Source organism: Mus musculus, chromosome 16, assembly GCF_000001635.26.
Source record: "Mus musculus strain C57BL/6J chromosome 16, GRCm38.p6 C57BL/6J".
Lineage (NCBI taxonomy): Eukaryota > Metazoa > Chordata > Mammalia > Rodentia > Muridae > Mus > Mus musculus.
The window spans coordinates 14,352,690-14,374,634 of record NC_000082.6 but is presented as its reverse complement, the minus strand read 5'-3'; the positions used below and the strand labels follow the sequence as shown (position 1 = coordinate 14,374,634).

Below are 21,945 nucleotides of genomic sequence, written 5' to 3'. Positions count from 1 at the left end.
AAGCGGAACAAAGGAGGAAAAAAATACTATTGTGACTTAAATGTTAAAACACAGCCAATAATGACATGAGTTATAGTCCACAGGTACGAGGAAGTGTGGTGGTGGAGGCTGAAGGTTGTTGTTACAAGGTCATGTGAGGATGGGAATTTCTTTTAACAGCAAATACCACAAAATGGAATGCAACTAACTACCATGGTCACTCAAAACACGAGAAGGCTAAGCCTTACGGGTTAGTACACAAATAAATATGCAATGGCCCAGGAAAGAATTTTTACAATGCTCAGGAAAAACAGAGGGCCAAGGTCTCCAGTACATTGTATACATTAACAGGAAAAAGACCCACCATGATACATAAGGACATATAGCCTTACTTTCACTAATTTCCAGAAAGGGTCTCATTAATTTGCCTGGGCTGACACGGAAGTCACCTTGTAATTCAAGCAGATCTCATACTTGTGAACCTCCTGCCTCAGCCTCCCCGATCTCTGGGAGATACTGACTTGGATTTGAACAAATGGATTGTTGTTGTTTTTGTTTTGTTTGTTGTTGTTTACCACAGTGTCGTGTCGCAGTGACTGGCCTCTACCTCCTAAGCCTCCTGTTTCAGCCTGCGATTACAGGTATGCACCACCACACCCAGCTAGAAATGGGAATTTTTATTCACTTACATTCAGAAAAGGCTAGCTATATACTTCTTGAAAATAATCAGCCTTTATATTAAAGGTTAAAATTTATGTAATTTTGACTCATGCACAAGGATACATATTAGATAAAAGGGAACTCTAGGCATGGTCCATATCACAGTTCTGAAGCCTGGAAAAGATTTGTGAGATTCTATGTATCTGTGTGGATGGCAAAAATACCAGCAGAATAAAGATTATAATCTATGTAGACTTAAGTATGTGATCTATTTTACAAGCAGGTGGAAGGACATGGCTACAGGCTGGTCCAATAGAACAGCATCTACGAGCCGGGCGTAGTGACGCACGCCAGCACTTGGGAGGCAGAGGCAGGCGGATTTCTGAGTTCGAGGCCAGCCTGGTCTACAAACTGAGTTCCAGGACAGCCTGTCTCGAAAAACCAAAAAAAAAAAAAAAAAAAAAAAAAAGAACAGCATCTTCATGAACACATCTGTGTGGTTTGTTTGACTACAGAGCATGTGTGATTTTTATAATCAGAAAACTTTGTGCTGCAACTAGAAGCTTTATGAGTGAGGGGGAGGTCATAGTGACATCTGAGGACAGGATGTAAGTAGAGCCTTCCATATTGTCTAACTGTTAATTACTTCTTAAATAACATGATTTAAAAAAAAAAAAAAAAAAAAAAAGACGCTTCGTATTTAAACACAGCTTTGAAAAACTGGAAGGGACCCAACCACCCTCATTTGGTCTCCTGATCTCAGCTCCCTGGTATGCAAGGTTTAACTTCTCTGAGCAAAATCCTCTCACATCCAGAAAAGCAGCTCCAACAGGCTTCCAGCTTGCTCAAGACTCATGTGCCTTGAATATAATAGGTGTTTAGTAAGTGCTGGAGGGGTCATTTGTGGGAGTGTGACTGTTGTATTGACCTAGTAATTAACTAGCAAATTTCAAAAGGTAAATATCTCTCAAGCAGGCAACTTCTGGTGGGGAAACTCACGCTGCTGAGTCATATGCATGTATCTGCTCACAAAGCATGATCAGGAATGTTCCCACGGGCCCCCAACAGCCCCATCCCCTCCCCAGTGCTGATTAACCAGCTGAAAGACTGATAATGACCCTGACAGTCACCAAGAGGGAACAGGGTGAGACCGTGGCTTCTTAGCTTTTCCACAGATAAAAAGGAAAGCTCGGTAAGAAATGTGACTTCCTTGTTCTTTCAAATTCCACAGACTACAGAGAAGGATATTGCCTCTTACGGTTAAGTGAAGGATACAAGATACAAAATATTTACAGCATGAAAAATATAGAGAGAAAATGTGCACACATAAACACAAACTGTGCATGTGTGCTCTCTCTCTCTTTCTCATCATCATCACTCACTCACTCACTTCAGAGGGAGTGGGCAGGGAAGAACACTGAAACCTGACTTTTTCCCTTCATATTCTTATTACTTTTTTTTTTTTTCTTAAAGAAACAGCACTATTCAGACTTAATAGGCCTTGACCAATTCTGAAATTCCCTCACAGGACTGACTATAAAAGGAAGTCAGGGGACCTGAGGGTACAGCTCAGTGGTGTGCTGTGTGTGAGGCCCTGTGCTGTGCTTAGCATACACAAAAGGGTTTGGTCCCCAACAACAGATGTAGTAGAACCTACCTGTAATCCTAACACTTGGGGGTGAAGGCAGTTAGTTCAAGGTCATCCTTGCCTACATTGGGAGTTTGAGAGCAGCCTGGGCTAGAGGCTCTGTTTAAAAAAAAAAAGGAGGTGGGGGGGGGGGACCTGTAGTTAAATTTTTCAAGTTGTTTTCTAAAAGCCAGCAGAAAATCTACCTAGCCAAAAAAGGAAAACCTGTGTTGGTCATTAAAAGCTGTTTGAAGACTAAAAGGCAGCTGTAAAGTGGGATATCCCAGCTCAGGCTCGCTCGAGAGGTTCTGAGCCACAGATGAGACAGGGGATGAGAAGAGGGGAAAGTGTACAAGCTTGATTTAAGCACGAGGAGGACTGGGGCTGAGGTCCATCTCAGAGTGCACTTGGGTTCCATCCGCAGCACAGCACACCCATTTGTTCCAATACAGATCAAAGGCCCTGATCGCTCTGGACAAGTGTTTCTTCCTCCCTGGCCTGGGATTTCCAGGCCCTTTCTATTAGGCTTCATGCATCTGTGAAAAACTTGAAGCAGGACTTCAATGAGATTTCTACTGGCCCTGTAACTCCTCTGAGCTAAAATGCAGTAATACAGAGCTGGGAATGGAGCTGAGTTGGCAGAGTATTCATCTCATGCTTGTGAAGCCAATTCCCATCCCCCACTCTGAAGACCCTGAGCCACTAGTGCTCCCCTATAGTCCCAGCACTCAGAGGCAGATGCAGGAAGTGAGGGGTTCAAGAGCATCCTCTGCTACACATCAAGTTCCAAGCTGGTTTGGACCGCACTCTGTCTCAAAAAATATGTAAGAGCTAAATATGGCTCAGCAGTAAAAGCCCAGGCTGCTCTGGCAGAGGACTCACATTAACAATTCCAAGAACCACATGGCAGCTCACAATCACTTGTAACCACAGTTCCAGAGGAGCCAGTGTCCTCTCTTGCCTCTGCAGGCACCAGACAAGCATGCAATGCAGACTCATACACATAAAATGAAAATCTGTATATATGTATGTGTGTGTATGTGTGTGTGTGTGTGTGTGTGTGTGTGTGTGTGTGTACATTGTACTCTATGCTACTCCAACCACATCACGGTCCTCAGGACCCTGGCATGGGTTTTCCCTCTTTCTGGGACAGAGCCAGTTCAACCACCAAAATAGTGGGACAAATGTCACTTCTTGTTAAGGTGGTTTATACCCACCCTAGTTCCTCCTGGTTTAGGTCTCTGTGTGCTTTACTGTGATTTGGAATTGTTTGGGGGCATCCCTAGCACAAAGCCCATGAGTTCATGGACCCAGCCTGTCTTGTTCAAGACTACATCCCCAGTATCCAGAGCAAAGCTAGAACACCTACCAGATACTCAATAATTTAAAAAAAAAAAAAAAAAAAAAAAAGTGTGAGTGTTCATTGTGAAGAAACAAGGGGACAAAGCCACACCCTTGAGCTGGAGAGATGGCTCAGAAGTTAAAAAGCACTGACTGTTCTTCCAAAGGTCCTGAGTTCAATTCCCAGCAACCACCCAGAAGGCCAAGGAAACTGAGCTTCTCAGAAAATAAAACTCAGGAAAAGAGCAGGGAAAAGTTCCATAAAATCTTCTTTACGACTCAAGGGTAGCAGGATGGCAGCCTAGAGCCACCCCCCTTGCCCCCAATAACAGCACAGAGAAGTCCCATAGGTAAGTCAGAGGAGTGCTAAAGCAGGCTGACTCTGGACTTGGTAACTACTTAACCTGAGGCAGTTCAGAGAAAGGGAGGAGAAAGGGGGTGGGGGGGAGCGCAGCACTGAGAGACTGAGGAAGGTGAAGGGAAAGTTCCAGGACAAACTGAGAAGAAAGCGCCTGTCTCAGAGGGGATGAGAGCTGTGGGGATGACTAAGTGTGTCTACAGTGCACGCTGCACAAGCATCCCCAGCACCATGGAAGAGCTTTGAGCAATGGCATGCATTTGTAATCCCAGGGTGCGAAGGCAGAGAGAAAAATACCAAGAGGCCTCTGGCCAGTCAGCTTGATTAAAAATGGGTAAAGCTCCAGGTTCAGTAAGAGACCCCATCTCAAAATACATGGTACTTGACCTAGTAAGTCACCTACCATTGACCTCTGGTCTCTACATATGAACAAAAAGGAATGAATGGCTGGACACAGTAAAGCACCCTTTGATCTCACACTCAGGGACAGAGGAGGGCCATTTGGCACTGCCTGGGGGCATGTTTGGTTTAACAAGTGTGGCTATGGCTGGCAATTTGTGGGCAGAGGCCAGGGCATTGCCGAGTAACCTATAATACTCAGGGTGCCCCGACAGCACAAATAACAGTTTGGTTCAACTGTGAACACGGCAGGGTTGAGAAACTAGGCTCTATTCTCCCTCACCACACCCTGACACTCCCACAAACGCAGCGTCTCACCACTTAGCAAGCAGGTAGCCCCAAGCAGAAAAACACAAGTACACACCTCTACCAAGGCAGACGCTATCCCCAATTTCTTGTCAAGACAGGGGAAGCTTGCTCCAGGCTCTCAGCATCCCAACCCACTTACTTACCTTGGTAAAACATCCAGGCAAGCTTTTACAAGCTGGTGTTTTTACTGACTATTAAGACCTACTTGAAAACCTAGAGACTACGTGTGTATCAGATACCTGCTTCAGAATCCTAGGGTACCTAGAATAACAACCCTACAGCCCACCCTCCTGCCATAGCAAACAGACCTGGGTCCGAGACAGGATCTTCATGCTGCCAGTCTGGCCAGCTGGGAATGAGGTGTAGCTAAGCAGCTGAGCACTGGCCTAGATATTCAAGACCCTGGGTTCATTAGCCAGAAACACACACAGAAAGCGCTAAGGAAAGAACCTAAGGGTTGGAGAGATGATTTACTGGTTAGAAGCACATACTGCTTTTGCCAGGAAAATAAGTTCAGTTCCTAGCACCCACATCAGCAGGCTCATAATTGCCTCCAACTCCAACTCCATGGCATCAAAAGTTCTGGCTTCTTCAGGCACCCAAACATATGAGGGCATGTTGCATGCACACATGCATGCACACACTCACACACAGACAAGCAGAGAGAGAATTAAAAATAGGCACCGCAGAACACATGTTTAATATCAGTATTCTGCCAAAAAAAAAAATTAATTAAAAAAAAAAAAAAACACAGGGGGTAGTGGCACACACTTTTAATCCCAGCACTTGGGAGGCAGAGGCAGATAGAGCTCTGAGTTCAAGGCCAGCCTGGTCTACTGTGTCCTAAGACAGCCAGGGTTGCAAAGAGAACCCCTATCTCAAAAAACCCAAAAAGTACTTAATTACTTAATCTCAGTATTCTGGAGCCAGAGGCAGGCCAATCTCTGTGTTTGAGGTCAGCCTGGTCTAGAGTTCCAGACCTGCCAGAGCTACACAGAAAGACCCTGCTTCAATGATGATGGTGGTCATGTTGATGGTGGTCATGTTGATGGTGGTCATGTTGATGGTGATCATGTTGATGGTGATGAAGAGGAAGAGGAGGAGGAGGAGGATGAAGAATCTTTCTTTTAAAATCTAAAGGTCAGCCTTGGTGGCACACATCTTCTAATCCCAGCACTTGAGAGGCTGAGGCAAGAGAATCAAGAGTTTGAAGCAAGCTTGAACTACATCGTAAGCTCCAGGCCAGCCTTGTCCCAGTCAGACCTTGTCCCAAACAAACAAAATAAAATAACCTACTGAATCAGGTAAACCCCAGTTCAGTTATCTTAAGGTTAGGCTATGAAGCAACAGAATCCAATTCAAATATTAACAAACAGATGCCACATGGACTCCACTCAGGAAGGGACTCAACCAGGTGTGACAAAGTACAAGCAAAGACAATGGACACCTGGCCTTCCGAGAGAGAGAGAGAGAGAGAGAGAGAGAGAGAGAGAGAGAGAGAGAGAGCGCAACAGTAGGAGGGGTGGGATCTTCAGGCCTGCTTCCCAGTAGTGGCTATAGTGAGGTCCAGTGCTATCCAATATTATAGGAGAAGTCAGAAATCCAGGTGTTTGTGCAAGATCCTCCAGTAAATAAATAGTGGAGATGACAGTAGGTCACATAATTAAAATAAAGTCAAGAACCACGCCTGGTGATGATGCATACCAGTCCTTGAGAGCATAGGCAAGAGATTCAGGGGTTCAGGGTCATCCTCAGCTGTACAGCAAGTTTGATGCCAGCCTGACTATGAGACCCTATCCAACAACAGAGCTAGTGAGACAAATCAACAGGCAAAGGCACATTGCATGGTAAGAAAAGAAAACCAACTCCTGAAAGTTGTCCTCCTGCCTCCACACACATCACGGCACTGGTGTGCACCCACTCCCAAATCAATAAATAAGTGTACTAAAAAAATTAAAAATTAGGGGGCTGGAGAGATGGCACAACAGTTAAGAACGCCAACTGTTCTTCCAAAGGTCCTGAGTTCAAATCCCAGCAACCACATGGTGGCTCACAACCATCTGCAATGAGATCTGATGCCCTCTTCTGGAGGGTCTGAAGATGTGTACTTACATATAATAATAAATAAACCTTTAAAAAATAAAAAATAAATAAAAGATGAAAGGTTAAGTAAATAAATAAAGCCCAGCCAGCCTAGAGGTAGGCTGGAAAACACACTTAAAACACCACAGCAGGTCTGTTTGCACTGGTCTATAATCCCAACACTCAAGAGGCTAAGGAAGGAAGGTAGTAAGTTCCAGGCTAGCCCGAGCTACAAAGCAAGACTGTCTCAATAAACAAAACAACAGAAAGTCAGACATGGTGCCATATACCTTGAATCCCAACACTTGAGAGGTAGAGGCAGGCAGCCTATGAATTGGAGGCTAGCCTAGTCTACACATCAAATTTCAGACCATCCAGGAATATTCAGGAAACCATGTCTCTAATTAAATAAGTAGACTTAATTTCGTTTTATTTATTTATAGAAATGTTGGTTGAGCCTACTGGATGCAAAGCAGTGGGCCCAGGGAAAAACAGATGAACATGACCTCAGTGAACCATTACAAAATGAAACACAAGCAGCTGAACACAGAATAGCATTTTATCCTGATCATCTCAGAGAGGCCTCTGAGCAACTTGAAAGCCATCCTAGGGTTTTAGGTCACTTATTCATTTTACAAGTAATTACTAACTCTGTCTTAGATACTAGGATTAGAGTCACAAACACAAAAAAAGGGAACTAAGTAAACTTTTTGATATATGAGAAAAATTAAGAACGATGAGGTAGAATCAGAAAACTGGGCATGCAAGAGTGGCAGGGGTCAGGGAAAGATGCCTGGGGAGCCCCATGACTGCAGTGACTAGGACAGGAGAGAGCAGGGTCAGATGTTCCAGGACTGGGGAGTCGCTGAAGGGTGCTGAGCATAGCAAGGGCAGGGTCTGTGCTCTCTCTTAACAGGATTCCTCGGGGCTAGGACTGCAGTTACAGGGAAGTGTTAGCCTAGCTAATGCCAGGCTCTAGATCCTATCCCCAGCACTACAAAAGAATAAAAGACAAAAGCAAGCATTCTGGCTGCTGGACTGACACTAGACTGCAGGGGTCAAGGGAGGACAGGGACAGAAGAGTGGCAGGAAGCTGGGTGTGATGGTACAGGCCTGTTATTCCAACTACTGGGGAAGCTGAGGCAGGAGGATCACAAGTTCAGGGGTCACCTAGACTATACAGATGAAGGACAGCCTGGACAGTTTAGTGAGACTCTTGTCTCAAAACAAAAAGCTAAAGAGGGCTAGAGGTGCAGATAGCTCAGTATGTTAAAACCCCAAGTTCAGTCCCCAGCCCTACAAAAATAAATAGAGTATTCAAATGCAAAAACAAGTCAGTAGATAGAACCTTGGGATTCAGGAGGCATCCCTAACAAGTTTGGATACATTTTGCAAGAACAGGCAGATAGAGAGAGTAGGAGAAAACAAGAATCAAGGACAAGCAGGGGCAGTGGTGGCCCAAGTCTTTAATCCCAGCACTCAGGAGGCAGAGGCAGGACTATGAGTTAGAGGCCAGCCTGGCCTACAGAGTGAGTTCCAGGACAGCCAGGGCTACACAGAGAAACCCTGATCTGAGAGAGGAGGAGGAAGAAGAGGAGGAGGAGGAGAAGGAAGAGAATCATCACCATCACTGAAGCACAAGAGCTGGAGAGATGACTCAGCAGTTAAGAGCACTGGTTCCTTTTGCAGAGGACCCAAGTTCAATTCCCAGCACCAACATGGCAGCTCACAGGTTTCGGCAAGCCCAGTTCCAGGGAATCTGTCTGTCTGTCTGTCTGTCTGTCTGTCTCTCTCTCTCTCTCACACACACACACACACACACACACTCTCTCACACATACACACATACACATGCAGGCAAAACACCAACGCACATAAAATAAATCACAAAAAAACAAGCAAGGACACCACAGGATTTGTTCCCCAAGAGAAAGGACCATCTTCCTAGAGGTGCCTCAGCTCCTCCCAATGTCCCTGAATCCCCACAGGGGTTCTCTGCAAGCACTCCAAATCAAGTTGGCAAGTCACATACCACCATGCTCCCAAGGTGAAGCCCCTCCAAGAGAAGTCCAGCAGGCTCCAGGAACAGAGACACCCCCCCCCAGACCTTGGTCCACCCATCCCCAGACCCTGGCTCGGCCACAGTGTGAGCCACAGCTTCCTCCTGCAAGGCGAAGGGGCGAGGCCACAGAGCAGGAACAGGAGTCTCAGTTCCTACCACAAGTTCCCAAAGCCTGGTTATCTTGGCATCCACACCCCACCATTCTGGGCTGCACACTGATGCTACATCCATCTATCTGGTAAGGGGAAGAAAATGTCGACCTGACTGACTACAGCAATCAATCTTAGGAGAGAGAGGAAGATGGGGGGGGGGGGAGTTTAGAAGGCAGTGGGAGGGAGGGAGGGAGGGAGGGAGGGAGGGAGGTAAGGAAGGAGAGAGGGAAGCAAAGCAAAGCAGGCAGGCTTTCCAGGGCCTCCTGCTACCCCAGGAACACCAGTCACTGGGACCTGTTTGCCAACTGGTCGGTTACAATGTTCAGGGAGGTGGAAAGCTAGAAGGTACCACAAATCAAATCAGGCCCCATAGCCAACTCACTCCAGAGCCTGCAAGGCCCATCTGCTGCTGACTTTTGTGTATGCCCAGATGTTCTCAGCAGATGCAACTATGGAGTCCCACCCAACTACAAGCCCGTACATCTACTGAGTGCTAACTAGGTACCAAGGAGCACTGTTCCCAGTGCTTGCCAAGAATTCTACTCAGCACTCAAACTACCACCCTTGGCTAGGCACTCCATTATTCTACATGGGGAAACTGAGGTACAGAGTAGAACCCATCTTAGCTGCAGAGCCAGCTTCTGAACACAGGGCACACAGGGACTTGCTCTGAGCAGTCACCTATGCAACTGACTGAGTTTTCCAATATTTCTACATTAGGCATGAAATTGATACTTTTCTTATTCTTCACTTTTGTTTTTGTTTCTTGAGGTCAGGGAATTGAGCATGGGACCTCAGACTTACTAGGCAAGTGTTGTATCACAGAACTAATCTCCAGTCCTTTTTTACATGTGATTTTAAAACAAGGTCTTATAAGTTACCCAGGCTAGCCTTGAACTTGTGGTCCTCCTGCTTCAGCTTCTTCAGTAGCCAGGATGACAGGCCTGCACCAGGCTTAATACATATTTTCTAATTTTCTAATTTACTGTGTGTGATATATAGATGTGGGATATATACATGTGTGTACATGTGTAAGAGCACACATACCAATTTATAGGACAAAGGAGTATGCCAGGTGTCTTCCTCTATCATCCTTCATATTTCCTTGAGTCAGGGTCTCTCACTGAACCTGAAACTTGCTCTTTTGGGAAACTCCACCCGCTCAATGCTACAGTTATAGACAGAGCCAGGGCTGGCTATTTACATGGGTCCTGGGACTCAAACTTAGGTCTCCCTGCTAATACATCAAGCACGCTTGCGCACTGAGCCATTTCCTCATACTTTTTTTTTTTTAAGTAACTTACAAAGAAAGGCCCAAGTCCCTTTTCCCAACCTTCTCTCAAAGATCAGCCACAAAACCACGGACTTCCTACCAGCTCCACACTCCCACTGAATAAAGCAAGCCCCTGCCAGCTCTTAGCTCAGCTTTCCACTTACATAACATTGTTTCTCTGTTCTCATCCTAGACCTTTGCACAAGGGAAGGTTGTAAGTTCTCAGCAGTAGACCCGAGCTAGCCCAGGAGCAAGACTCCGAGAGGGTTCCTGACGGCTGGAATCTTGACTTCTCTAAGCATAATGTTGGTCCTAAAAGGATCCAAGTACCAGTAGCAAAAGGACAGCAGCCCACTCCCATCGATCTCCGGGAGTCCTTACAAGCCCTGCTTCGCTGATTCTGTGGGCTGTGCTCGCCTGGTGTCCTCACACCGGGCTTCTACAATCCTTCCTCCCCATCTTCTGTGGTTCCTCAAGTCCCACCTAATATTTGGTTGTAGGTCTCTGCATCTGCTCCCATCTGAAGGGAAACAGGAGCAGATCTGGGGAAGATGGGGATGTGAAGGGAGGAACAAGGAGGGGAGGAGGGAGGGGAAGCTGCAGTTGGGATACAATACAATACATGAGAGAAGGCTAGACCACGAACACTGATAAGACCATGGCCGCAGCCCAGAAGGGCTGTTCTATAGAAACTGAGCACAGTAAACAATGAAACAACTCAAGATGGTGAGGTCTAGAATGGCAGGGTGTGGCAGCGGTATAGATATGCTGGTGCAAAGCCACCTACTTTAGTTTATTGTTCTTTGAAGCAGTCTTGCTCTAGCACAGCTGGCCTGAATTTCACTTCTCCTGCCTCAGCTTTCCCAATGGTGTGATTACAGATAGGTGCACACCAGGCCAACCAACCCACTCTGTTTTGTGTTTGGATTCTCTAGCTACACATAAGTTCTTGCTTGCCAGTGGCCCTCTCACCCATTCTGATTCCAGGACTCCAGAAACAGGGTGTCCATCAAGCCTAGACCAGTGAGAGAGAAGAGGGGCCGAAAGGAAATCTGCAAGATGAGACTTAAGGGAGGATGGGAAGCTGCCTAAGGGGAAGGCCAGCCACCACTACTGCCAAACACAATCCATCCATCTTCATTTTCTGTGGCAAAAAGTTCCAAGAAGGAAAGAACACCAAGTCAGGCTTCTTGGGTAGGCTTTTTAGCATATTAGAAGCTAGAGAATACCTCCCAACATTTCCTAGTCATCACTGCGCAACAATAGGATACATCCAGATGTGAACTGGTGAGAGGCTTGAGGACCTCAGAACCCACACTGTGGAAAGAGAGTTCCACACAAGTCTGATGTGCGCATGTGCCATGGTATGCATACACTCAAACATACACACACACACAATATATGTATGTGTGTGTTATATATATGCAAAAATAAAATATGCAAACTGGTAGAAAATCTAATGTCTACTTCCCCTCCACCATAAGAGAAAAAAGAAATTCAGGAAATACTCCAGCACCCATGTTAGTGACCCAGATCCCCCTGAGTTCTTGCAAAATAACCTCGTTGTCTCTACACTTGGCACAAGGGTAGAGGACACACAGTGTTCCTGTGTGGCAAACAGGCACCTATCTCTTGCAGACTCCCGAATGTAAATCACAAGCTCTGTTTCCAGCTCTGGAGAAACCTCCAACCTCTTGGCTTTAAAATGAACCATTTATCCAAGTATGGTAAGTTTCTCAACCAAAATTGGCACCCTCCTCACCCAAAAGTCTCCCAGGGGGCCTTCAGGGGTCATCATTCCTAATGCAGTCTATCACGGAGGTACCACAAAACAGAACAAATACTTGTGGGCGCTAACCATCAGCTGCTAAGAAACAGGGATGTTTTTCTTGTTTCTCAAACAAAAAGAAAAGTCATTGTGTCCAGGGTTTCCTATTGTAGTCACTAATAATCAGGACAATGTGATGCAGGAGTGTTCTGGAATAACAGGCAAATCGCATTACAGGAACAGCATTACAGGAACACGAAATACACAAGCACTGGAGATTAGAGCAGTCAGCCAGGGAACCCAGCCTAGGATCATTTCACAAGAAAGCTACCTGGAGAGGGCCTGAAGTCCCCGGGACATCCCCAGAGCAGCGGAGTCTCTCTGACTCAGAGTAGAAGGCACTCTCCTGGTTACAGAGTCCAGGGCATTTTCCACTGCACCCCAAACCTACAAAAAGAGACAGAAAGGCCCTTCTCCCCTCTCTTGGCTTTTCCTTATTTCCTTAAAGTTCCCTGATAGCATTTAGGCAGAAAGGAGAGAGGATGAGAAAAAAAAACATGAAGCCAGAGTAAACGAGAGGTAAAACAAACAGTGGGGAACCCCAACACAAGCGATGGGAAGTCCCTTTCTAGAGTCTGGGCTCCTGCACGGTGCTCTATGATAGTGTGTGCGCGGTAAACGGAGATCCTACCCCCACAAAACACAGAAAATCCCCAATTTGCTGCCTCCAGATCTGGCGTCCCTTCCCGATGGCAGAACCCCAAAGCACAGAGGCACCTCCCCGCACACACCCAGCTCTCCCGGAACCCGGTCCCCAGAGTAAGAGAGCGGCGGCTACGCCGGGGCCCGGGTGGCGAATCCCCGCGTAAGCAGAGCAGGGCTCCGGCTAGGGGAGCAGCTGGGTCCGCGCGTCCCAGCGTCCCCCCACGTCCTCCGAGTCCCCGGTCGCCCCCGCGCCGTCCCCCGCGGCCCACCACCTTACCCAGAGTGGATCGGAGCCATCAGCGCTGCAGAAGCTGCGCAGCGCCATGCGGGCGGCCGGCTGAGCGAGGAGGCGCAGCGCCGCGCGGTTGGCCCGCGTCACCGGGATGCAGCCCCGCCCCACCCCGCCCCGCCCCGCGCGTGGGAGCGAGCACGGCCACGAGTTGCCCTGGCCTGGGCCTGCAGGCCTCGTCTGCAGCTCCCACTCACTGGCGGCTCCTAAAGCCGACACGGCCCGGAAGAACCCCGCACTGGGCCCTCCACACCTGGGCTTCATCCCAGGTGACCCTAACTGTACCGCTGGCCCCCCGCTGCGGGAGAACGCTCGGTGCTTGCGTGATTTTAGGGCTTTTTCCTTCAGTTGCACCTGGAGGGATATGGATGTGAGCTCCCAAGAAAGGAAAGAGAACAGATAAGGAAACTGAGGCTCAGAAAGGTGAGGAAATTCGCTCAGAGTCCCTCAACGAGTAGAAGTGTAGTTCGTTTGAATCAGGAGCCCTATGAATCCATTCTAAACACTGAGATCTCCATCCTGAACACCAGTTTGCCACCCCTCCTCCATGGTCTGCAAAGCACCCTGGGAATTTCTCCCATTCTGAGTGCAGCCAGGAAATAACTCATTTCCTTATTACTTGGTATGAGGAATTTGGGGACAGGGTTTCATATAATAACTAAATCTGGCCTCTAAAGCACTATGTAGTAGAGGATGAATGACCCTGAACTTGTGAGCCCCTCTGCCTCCATTTTTTTTTTTTTTTTTTTTAAGACAGACTGAAGTTTCTCTATGAAGCCCCTGGCTGTCCTGGAACTCAATTTGTAAACCAGGCTGGCCTCGAACTCAGAGATCTGCCTGCCTCTGTCTCCCAAGCTCTGGGATTAAAGGTGTGCATCACCTTTCCTCCACTTCTTATTACCCCAGCCACCTGGGGCGCTGACAACAAAACCCAGGCTTCCTCCTAGGTTTTGTTGTCAGCAGGAACCACTCCACCAGCTGAGCTATGTATACCCCTGAAAAAATATTTTAATTTAAAAAGTAATAAAGAAAATGAGTAAGATAAACAATTTTTGAAGGTCAACCACAAGTCAGGTCCCCCTCAGTATGAATAAGAGTTTGGTGGTGGTGGTGGTGGTGGTGGTGGTGGTGGTGGAGGTGGTGGTTGTAGTAACAGCATTTACTTCTATGTGTGTATGTGTGTGGGTGTGTATATAAACTTGTGCTTGTGGAGGTCAGGACAGCCTGGGAGAGTTGTTTTTTGTGGAACTTTGTGGATTCCAGGGAGCTAACTCAAGTCATCAGGCTTGGCAGGAAGTTTCTTTACCTCTGTGAATAAGTTTTTTAAAGATAATTACTTTCAGGTAACAATTCTCAATGCACTGTTACCCATATTTATTGAGCATCTGCTGTATAGCAGGAGTCTTGCTAGGCTCTAGCAAGCTAGCAGCTGGAATATGCTCAGATCTGACAGACGGGAAAGTGGAGCTGTATTTTCATGTGTTTTAGTGATAAGGCAACAGATCTTAATGACATGCTTTCATAATCGGAAAGTGTATTTGAAACTGTTGCAAGATCCAGGAAGGGGATAAAGAGGATCAAGGGGGCCAGGCCTGCTCAGGTAAAAGTCTAGAAGGCTTTCTGAAAGAAAGCTTTTGAGCTAAACACAAGCATGGTTGGGATTCCAGCCTGGGCTGGGCTGTGTCTTGAGCTGAGGAAAGCAGCCTATAAGAAAACTATGAAGCAGCCAAGACTGGTGGTGAACGCCCACGATCTCAGTACTTGGGAGGCTGAAGGAGGATCTTGAGTTCGAGGCCAACCAGGACTGCATGAGACCCTGACACAAAACGTAGAACAGAGCAGTTCTGGTGACAAAGCTTAGCTGGGTAAGTACTACTGCACAAACCTGAGAACCTGGAGTCTGGACTCCAGCATCCATGTCAGAAAACGCCCATGTGTCAGGGCACATCTGTAATGTGGTCCTGGGGAGATGGAGACAGGCAGATTCCTAGAACTCAACAGCCAGTCAGCCTAGCCCAGTTGTGAAGTCTAAATTCAGTGAGAGATGCTGTCTCAACAAATAAATCAGAGACAGCCAGTGAGATGGCTTATCCAGCAAAGGTGCTTGCATGCAGCTCTGACAACCTGGTCTCCCAAGCCCACAAGGTAGCAAGAGAGGATCGACTCCTGAGGCTCTTCTTTGACCATCACTAGTGCTCCAGAGCACATCTGCACCTGCACTCACACATATACACAAAATAAATTTCATTTCATTTGAAAATTAAGGGGAAAGGTTGGGCAGGGCTCCACACACCTTTAACCCTAGCACGGAGAAGGCAGAGGCAGGTGGCATGAGTGAGAGACACTCAAAAGAAGCAAAAGCAGGGATATTACACAGACAGGCATAAGCTTGAGCGAAAGGGGACGGAGCCAGAGTCCATAGATAGTGAACAGGTGACAGAGTGTAACACTTCTGTCCAGTGGGATGGCCTGCATTTCACACAGGAAATTCTGCCCTAGAACTGCATGGATAAACTGAGGGTGTTGTGGTGTAGGAGACCCAGACATCCTCCTGCCTCAACCTCTGAGGGGCTGGGACTATCAGTGTGAACTGTGCATGGTGCTTTTTTTATACTTTTTCCATGTGAAACGTCTGTTCTATTTAAATTGATTGCCACAGACCCTGCCACGAAGGGGGCTGGGAGATGGGTGACTAAGCCAGATAGGGGTACCCAGAAAGTACAGGATATAAGGGATTCCACTGAGGCCCCAGAGCAGCATTACAGCAGGCTGCACTGGGGCCAGGCCCGTGCAGTATAACTCCACTCATAACCTCAGAGTAGAATCTCACCACCTCCTCCTTGGTGTTTCCCTGGGTTGAGCCAAACAACATCTGGATGCAGTGACCACTCCCTAGGCTGAAGCTGCTGACCTAGTAGGAGTGACACCAGATTTCCTGTATTGGGCCTAAGGCATAGGGAAGTAGAAGGGTGGCAGGAAGCTCCTGCAGGACACTAGCTATGTCCTGAGGTCCTGTTCCAAACCTTGTACCAGTTTCTCTTGAAGGTGAAGAAGATACAACAGTCCTCTAACCAGCACTGACAGTCCTTTTGCACAGGGACACATCAAGGATCAGCTCATTGTACCAGCTCTGGTCCTCCTGCTGATCTAGGATCCCAAGTTAGAGGAGCATTCGCAGACACAGATGTCTTAGACAAATCATCATTTGATGACTTTTTTTTTTTTGGTTTTTCGAGACAGGGTTTCTCTGTGTAGCCCTGGCTGTCCTGGAACTCACTCTGTAGACCAGGCTGGCCTCGAACTCAGAAATCCGCCTGCCTCTGCCTCCCAAGTGCTGGGATCAAAGGTGTGTGCCACCACACCCGGCCATTTGATGACTTCTTTACACAGAGATCCAGTTAGTTGAATTGGTCTGGGTAGAAAATGTCCTAGTAAGAGTTGGCTGGTGTTTGTGGAGAAACACCAGAAACACCAGGGACTGCACTGTACATTGATTGACCTTGATCCTCCTTGTGACGATTAGTGTAAACATTGAGTCCAGTCCTGACCAAGTAGTCCTGGAGTGTACACCCTGTGTGGCCACCAGCACCAGAAGGAGCAGCAGCCGTGTGGTCAGTGGGTAAGATATCACAGCTCTCTAATTTCCAAGGGGCAAGGGAATCAGTCTGGCCTGAGCAGTAAGGATCTTCAGCACCAGCTCCTGGGGGGTGGGGGAGGAGTTGGGGATATAATCTGGTTGTAGTTTATCCTTAGACTGGCTGAGCTCTGATCTGGGCTTCTGGAGTCTCTGAATTTCAAGTTCACAGAAGGCCTTTCCAGTTCTGCCAGTATGTGGTCTTTGATAAGCAGCCCCAGAGAAAGTCTCAAGGTTAAACAGACAGAGTAGCTACCAACTTGTGTGCTTGGTATAATAAGTTTAGGGGAGAAAGAGGTCAGTAGTTTGGTGAATGCTTGAGGAGAAGAAAAGTGGAGGACAGGAGAGGAGGTGAAAGAGTAGAAGGAGAAAGAGGACGCCTATGACAGACTTTTGACATGCTAGGGATCCAAACTCAGGCCCTCATGTTTCCTTCATTCCAGTCCTAGAACTACCCTGCCAGCTCCCAGTTCCTACCCCCACCTCCATCCCCAACTCCCCACTCCCTCCACACCACCCTATCCCCACCCCGACCCCAACCCCTACTGCTTCTGCTTAAGAGTAAGACCAGCAGTATTGGTCTGTATCGGACTCAGTGCACACAAAGCCTCAAGATGTTATCTATTATGGAAATAACCCCTCGGGCTCATATTTTGAATGCCTGGTCCTTACCTACTAGTGCTATTTTTGTTGAAACTGGCTGGGTGTGGTGGCACATGCCTTTAGTTCCAGCACAGAGACAGAGGCTGGCAAATCTCTGAGAAGTCCAAGCCAGCATGGTCTACATGTGAGTTCCAAGCCAGCCAGGGCTCACTACCCAGTGACACCATCTCTAAAAATAATAATGAAAGTAATCTATTATTTTCTAAGTAAATTAAGCGATTTATTAATTTTTCCAAGATTATAAAGATTTGAGGAAGTGGAGCTGCACTGAGGGAAATAGGTCACCAGAAAAGGACCATTCCAGGGTATGTTACCCGTCTAGGATATGAACAGCTGTTCTACCTTCACCTTTGCATGGGCCCTCTGAAGTCCTGAGCTAAAACCCTTCCGGCCTGGGGAGATGGTTCAGTGGCTGCTCTTCCAGAGGACCTAGGTTCAATTCCCAGCTCCAACATGGTGGCTAACAACCATCTGCAACTGTAGTTCCAGGATATCAGAAGCCCTTTTCTGACTTCTGTGGGCACCAGGCACTCATGTGATACACAATACATACATGCAGAGAAAACATCCATATAACAAAAATAAATTAATCTAAAAATAAAATAAATCTTTCTCCTAAGTTGTTTCTATCAGGTAGTTTGGTTGCAGAAGAAAAAGAAAAAGCACATACATTATCATTCTTTTTAAAGATGTATTTATTTATTATATATAAGTATACTGTAGCTGTCTCCAGACACACCAGAAGAGAGCATCAGATCTCATTACAGATGGTTTTGAGCCACCATGTGGTTGCTGGGATTTGAACTCATGACCTCTGGAAGAGCAGCCACTGCTTTTAACCGCTGAGCCATCTCTCCAGTCCACATACATTCTCATAAGTGACAGGATTCCATTCTTTTTATGGATGAATATCTCACTGTGTATACACACTGCATTTTCTTTATTCATTCATCCACTGTCTGGGCACCTAGTCCGATTCCATATCTTGAAGCAATACAGCAATGGATGCAGGAAGCAAGATGTCTCTTTCTTATCTAGTTTCTTTTTCTAAACCCAAAGTAGCATACAGGGAAGAAGCATACAGGGAACTAGCACCTAGCTGGGGAGAGCTGGATTGAATGTGTTAGCTGTTCTTAATGGCTGGGTCTGTGACTAAGTTAAAGTATAGGCACAGTAAACGTTCTAATAGAGACTACCAAACCACCCTTCCAAAAAAAGACTATTAATTCTCTCACCATCTGAGGGCTCATGAAGGATGGATGAAGTTGGGGTAGAGACTAGGCAAATGGTGACATAGGTAAAGTGCCTGTTGCATAGTGACAGAATGTGAGTTTGAGCCCCAGCACACACATAAAGCAGGGTCTGGTGGTGTACACTGCAGCCCCCACATTCTTATGAAGATATAGGGCAGGAGACTCCCAGGAATATAGGAGCTAGGTTGTCTGGTCTTGGAGGAGGTGAATAACAAAGACACCTTGCTTCTAATGGGGTGGATGTGAGGACAAAGCATGCTGTGGTACTTGAGCATATGTGTACTCATGCATACATGCAAACAGCACCATCCACACATGCATACAACATACACACAGGGAGGGGACAAAATACAATAAGGAACCGGTAAGCATGGGGAGGGGCCCCACTCTTCCTTGCTGCTGAAACACTGATGGTCAGACCACTGGCTCCTCCTGTTGCCAAGAGACAAATTTCTCATCCAGCTCCTTCCCCAAGGCTGCAGCTCTCTAGAATGAAACCTCATTTTGAGTTCTTGTCTTGTCAGGGGCTGAGGTAAAACTTCCCATCTCTGGTTTTCATAAGAAAACACCATCAAGAGCTAGGGATGTGGCTGTTGTAGAGTGCTTGGCTACCGTGCAGAAGGCCCTGGCCTCTATCCCCACCAGCACAAAGAACCCAGTTCTCTTCTGCGTAACAGCTCTGCAGATATTTGAGAGCTGTAGCAGATATCATCTGAAGATGCTCCTTCTGACAACAACCCATGCACAACCACTTACAACGTAGCTATAAAAACAGTGTTCTTAAGGCCCCTGAGCTCAGAACTCCAGCATGAGAGCTTTGGGGTCTTGCAGGCTTGGGTTCAAATTTCTATTATCTCCTTTCCTAGCTGTTGGACCTTGGCCCAGTCACTGTGGGATGAAGGAGTGAGGGGTGGGGAAGGTTGGGGGGCTATGCATATTGCTCAGTTGTCCTCTTGTTGCTTTGATGAAATTGCATTGCCAAAATCAATTGACAGAGTTTGTTTTGGTTTGTGGTTTGTGGTCCATCATGAGAGGAGCCTTGGGAGTAAGTAGCAGGTGTGGTTCCAGGAGCAGGAAGATGAAAGTTATCACATCTCATCTACAAAAACAGAAGCAGAAAAGGTTAACTGAAGTGGGACAAGGCAATAAACTTCCAGTGCCTGGCCTCAGTGACACAATTCCTTCATCGCCTGAAAGTTCCATAACTTCTCCAAATCTAACAAGGAACCAAATGCTCAAAAAATTGAATCTAGGGGGGACATTTCTCATTCAAACCACCATGTATGTCTTCTTCAGTCACTTTCCACATAATTTTTTAAAGATTAATTTATTTTCTATGTGAATGGGTATCTTGCCTGCATACACATCTGAGCATCACATGCCTATCTGTTGCCCAAGGAACCAGAAGAGAGTGTCAGATCCCCTGACACTAGAATCATGGATGGGCATTGTTGTATCTATGTGGCAGAATCTATAAAGTCATACAACCCACCAGGTCTCGTGTGGGAGGTTTATTCAGGGAACCGAATCTCACAATTTTAATGGATTAGCTACTCTTTACAAAAGAGATTCAAGAAATAGGGCTCTTGTCAGGTTGAGCATCCTTTATAGGGAAAAAAAAAGCTTCTCTACCTTTAAACTAAGAAACGTACTAGTGAGAGGTAGTACAATTATAGGAGTTTATGGGAAAGCTTACTAAACACAGATGCCTCTGTGAAAGACTTACTCTTATTCAGGTGGGCCTCACTCTGTACCACTAACTAGCCTGGGACTCAATATGTCTACAGCTCAGAGATTCGGCTGCCTTTGCCTCCTGCATGCTGGGATAAAGCTTATACCACCACATCCGGCATTAGATTAGTATGGCTGCATAGTTTATAAAGAAAGGGACAGGATGGTATGGTGAGATGGCTTAGCGGTTAAGAGCACTGACTGCTCTTCCAAAGGTCCTGAGTTCAACTCCCAGCAACCATATGGTGGCTCACAACCATCCGTAACAAAAATCTGATGCCCTCTTCTGGAGTGTCTGAAGACAGCTACAGTGTACACACATATAATAAATAAATAAATCTAAAAAAAAAAGAAAGGAAGGAAGGAAGGAAGGAAGGAAGGAAGGAAGGAAGGAAGGAAAGAAGGAAGGAAGGGACAGGGCTGAGGAAACAGCCCAGTTGATAAAGTACTTGCTGTATAAGCAAGAAAATCTGATTTTGTATCCCCAACACTCACATAAAAAGCCAAGCCCCACTTATAATTTCAGTGTTGGGGGCTAAGACAGGAGGACTCGTGAAGTTTGCTGGCTAGGAGTCTAGCTGAGTTGGCAAGCTCCAGTTTCAGTGACAGACTCTGTCTCAAAAATAAGGTGGTGGGGCTAACAGATGGCCCGGCAGTTAAGAGCATTAGCTGCTCATCCATAGGACTCAGGTTCATTTCCCAGCACCCACATGGCAGCTCACAACTGTCTGTAACTCCATTTCCAGGGGACCCAACACCCTCACACAGATGCATATGCAGGCAAAACACCACATAGTACATAAGAAAATAATAATAAGGTAGTGATGCTGGGGAGAGGAGCTGTCAAGAGCAATTGCTGTTCTTAGCGTGTATGTGGCTTTTCCCACAGTTTGGTTCTCAGCACCAAATTACAGGCAGCCCACAGCAACTCCAGCTCCAGGGCAATTCTGGCCTCCGAGGGACCTACGCTCACATGCACATATTCATAACTAAAAAGAAATCTATTAAAAAGTAGTGGGACAAAATCATTGCAGAAGGCACCTAAAGATGACTTCTGGCTTCCACACACATGGGCATAACTCACACACACAATACATGTGAACACAAACCAAAGCATGCCTGAGGAATGGGGGTTGTTACGCTCACAGTTTTGGGAGCCCAAAATAAGGTGGTTGGTCATATTGGTTTGGTCCTGAAATTAACAACGGTTCCCACAAGTAAGGGCTGCCCTAAGGAAGATGCCTTCCAGCTCCAGGTATGCAAATGAAGCATTTGCAAATGCCTCTCAGGGAGGAACCCCAGCTTCTCAGCCTTAAGGGAACTCTGTGTGTCCTGGACCTGCCTTGGTCTCCAAACGCCCCATCCAAGTGCTCCCATCCCTTGTGCTCCCATCCTGTGGCTGGGGTTGGGGGTTCTCAGCACCTGGCCTTGATGAAGTCCAGCAGGCTTGGAATTAGGCAGCCATGTAGCTAGGGAGTTCAAAAGCCACAGTTCCTCCCAGACCGTTTATTGAAATTCTTCCTAGTAGACCATTTATTGCTGAGTCATGACTATACAGCAATAGGGAAATCCCAAAGGGTTTAGTCACTTACTCGCCCTAACTCAAGCCAGGGCTTTTAGGTTCCTTCTAAAAAAAAAAAAGTCCCTGACGTCTTCAGGGC

The 21,945-nt window shown here is 46.8% G+C and overlaps 1 protein-coding gene across 4 annotated transcripts in view; it reads right to left on the bottom strand.

The window, feature by feature from the left end:
• Abcc1 (ATP-binding cassette, sub-family C (CFTR/MRP), member 1) overlaps positions 1-13,182 on the bottom strand; it is a 113,426-nt gene extending 100,244 nt beyond the window's left edge. For 3 of the 4 annotated variants that reach the window (XR_003951767.1, XM_006521839.4, XM_017316888.2), the window contains exon 1: positions 12,992-13,182. Coding sequence is in view for 3 of the 4 variants with exons in the window: in XM_006521839.4 (XP_006521902.2) it covers positions 12,992-13,039 (48 nt within the window). In the remaining variant the exon portion in view is untranslated. The remainder of the gene's footprint in view (positions 1-12,991) is intronic. The other variant, NM_008576.3, reaches the window with a different exon arrangement.
• Between the last annotated feature and the right edge of the window lie 8,763 nt (positions 13,183-21,945).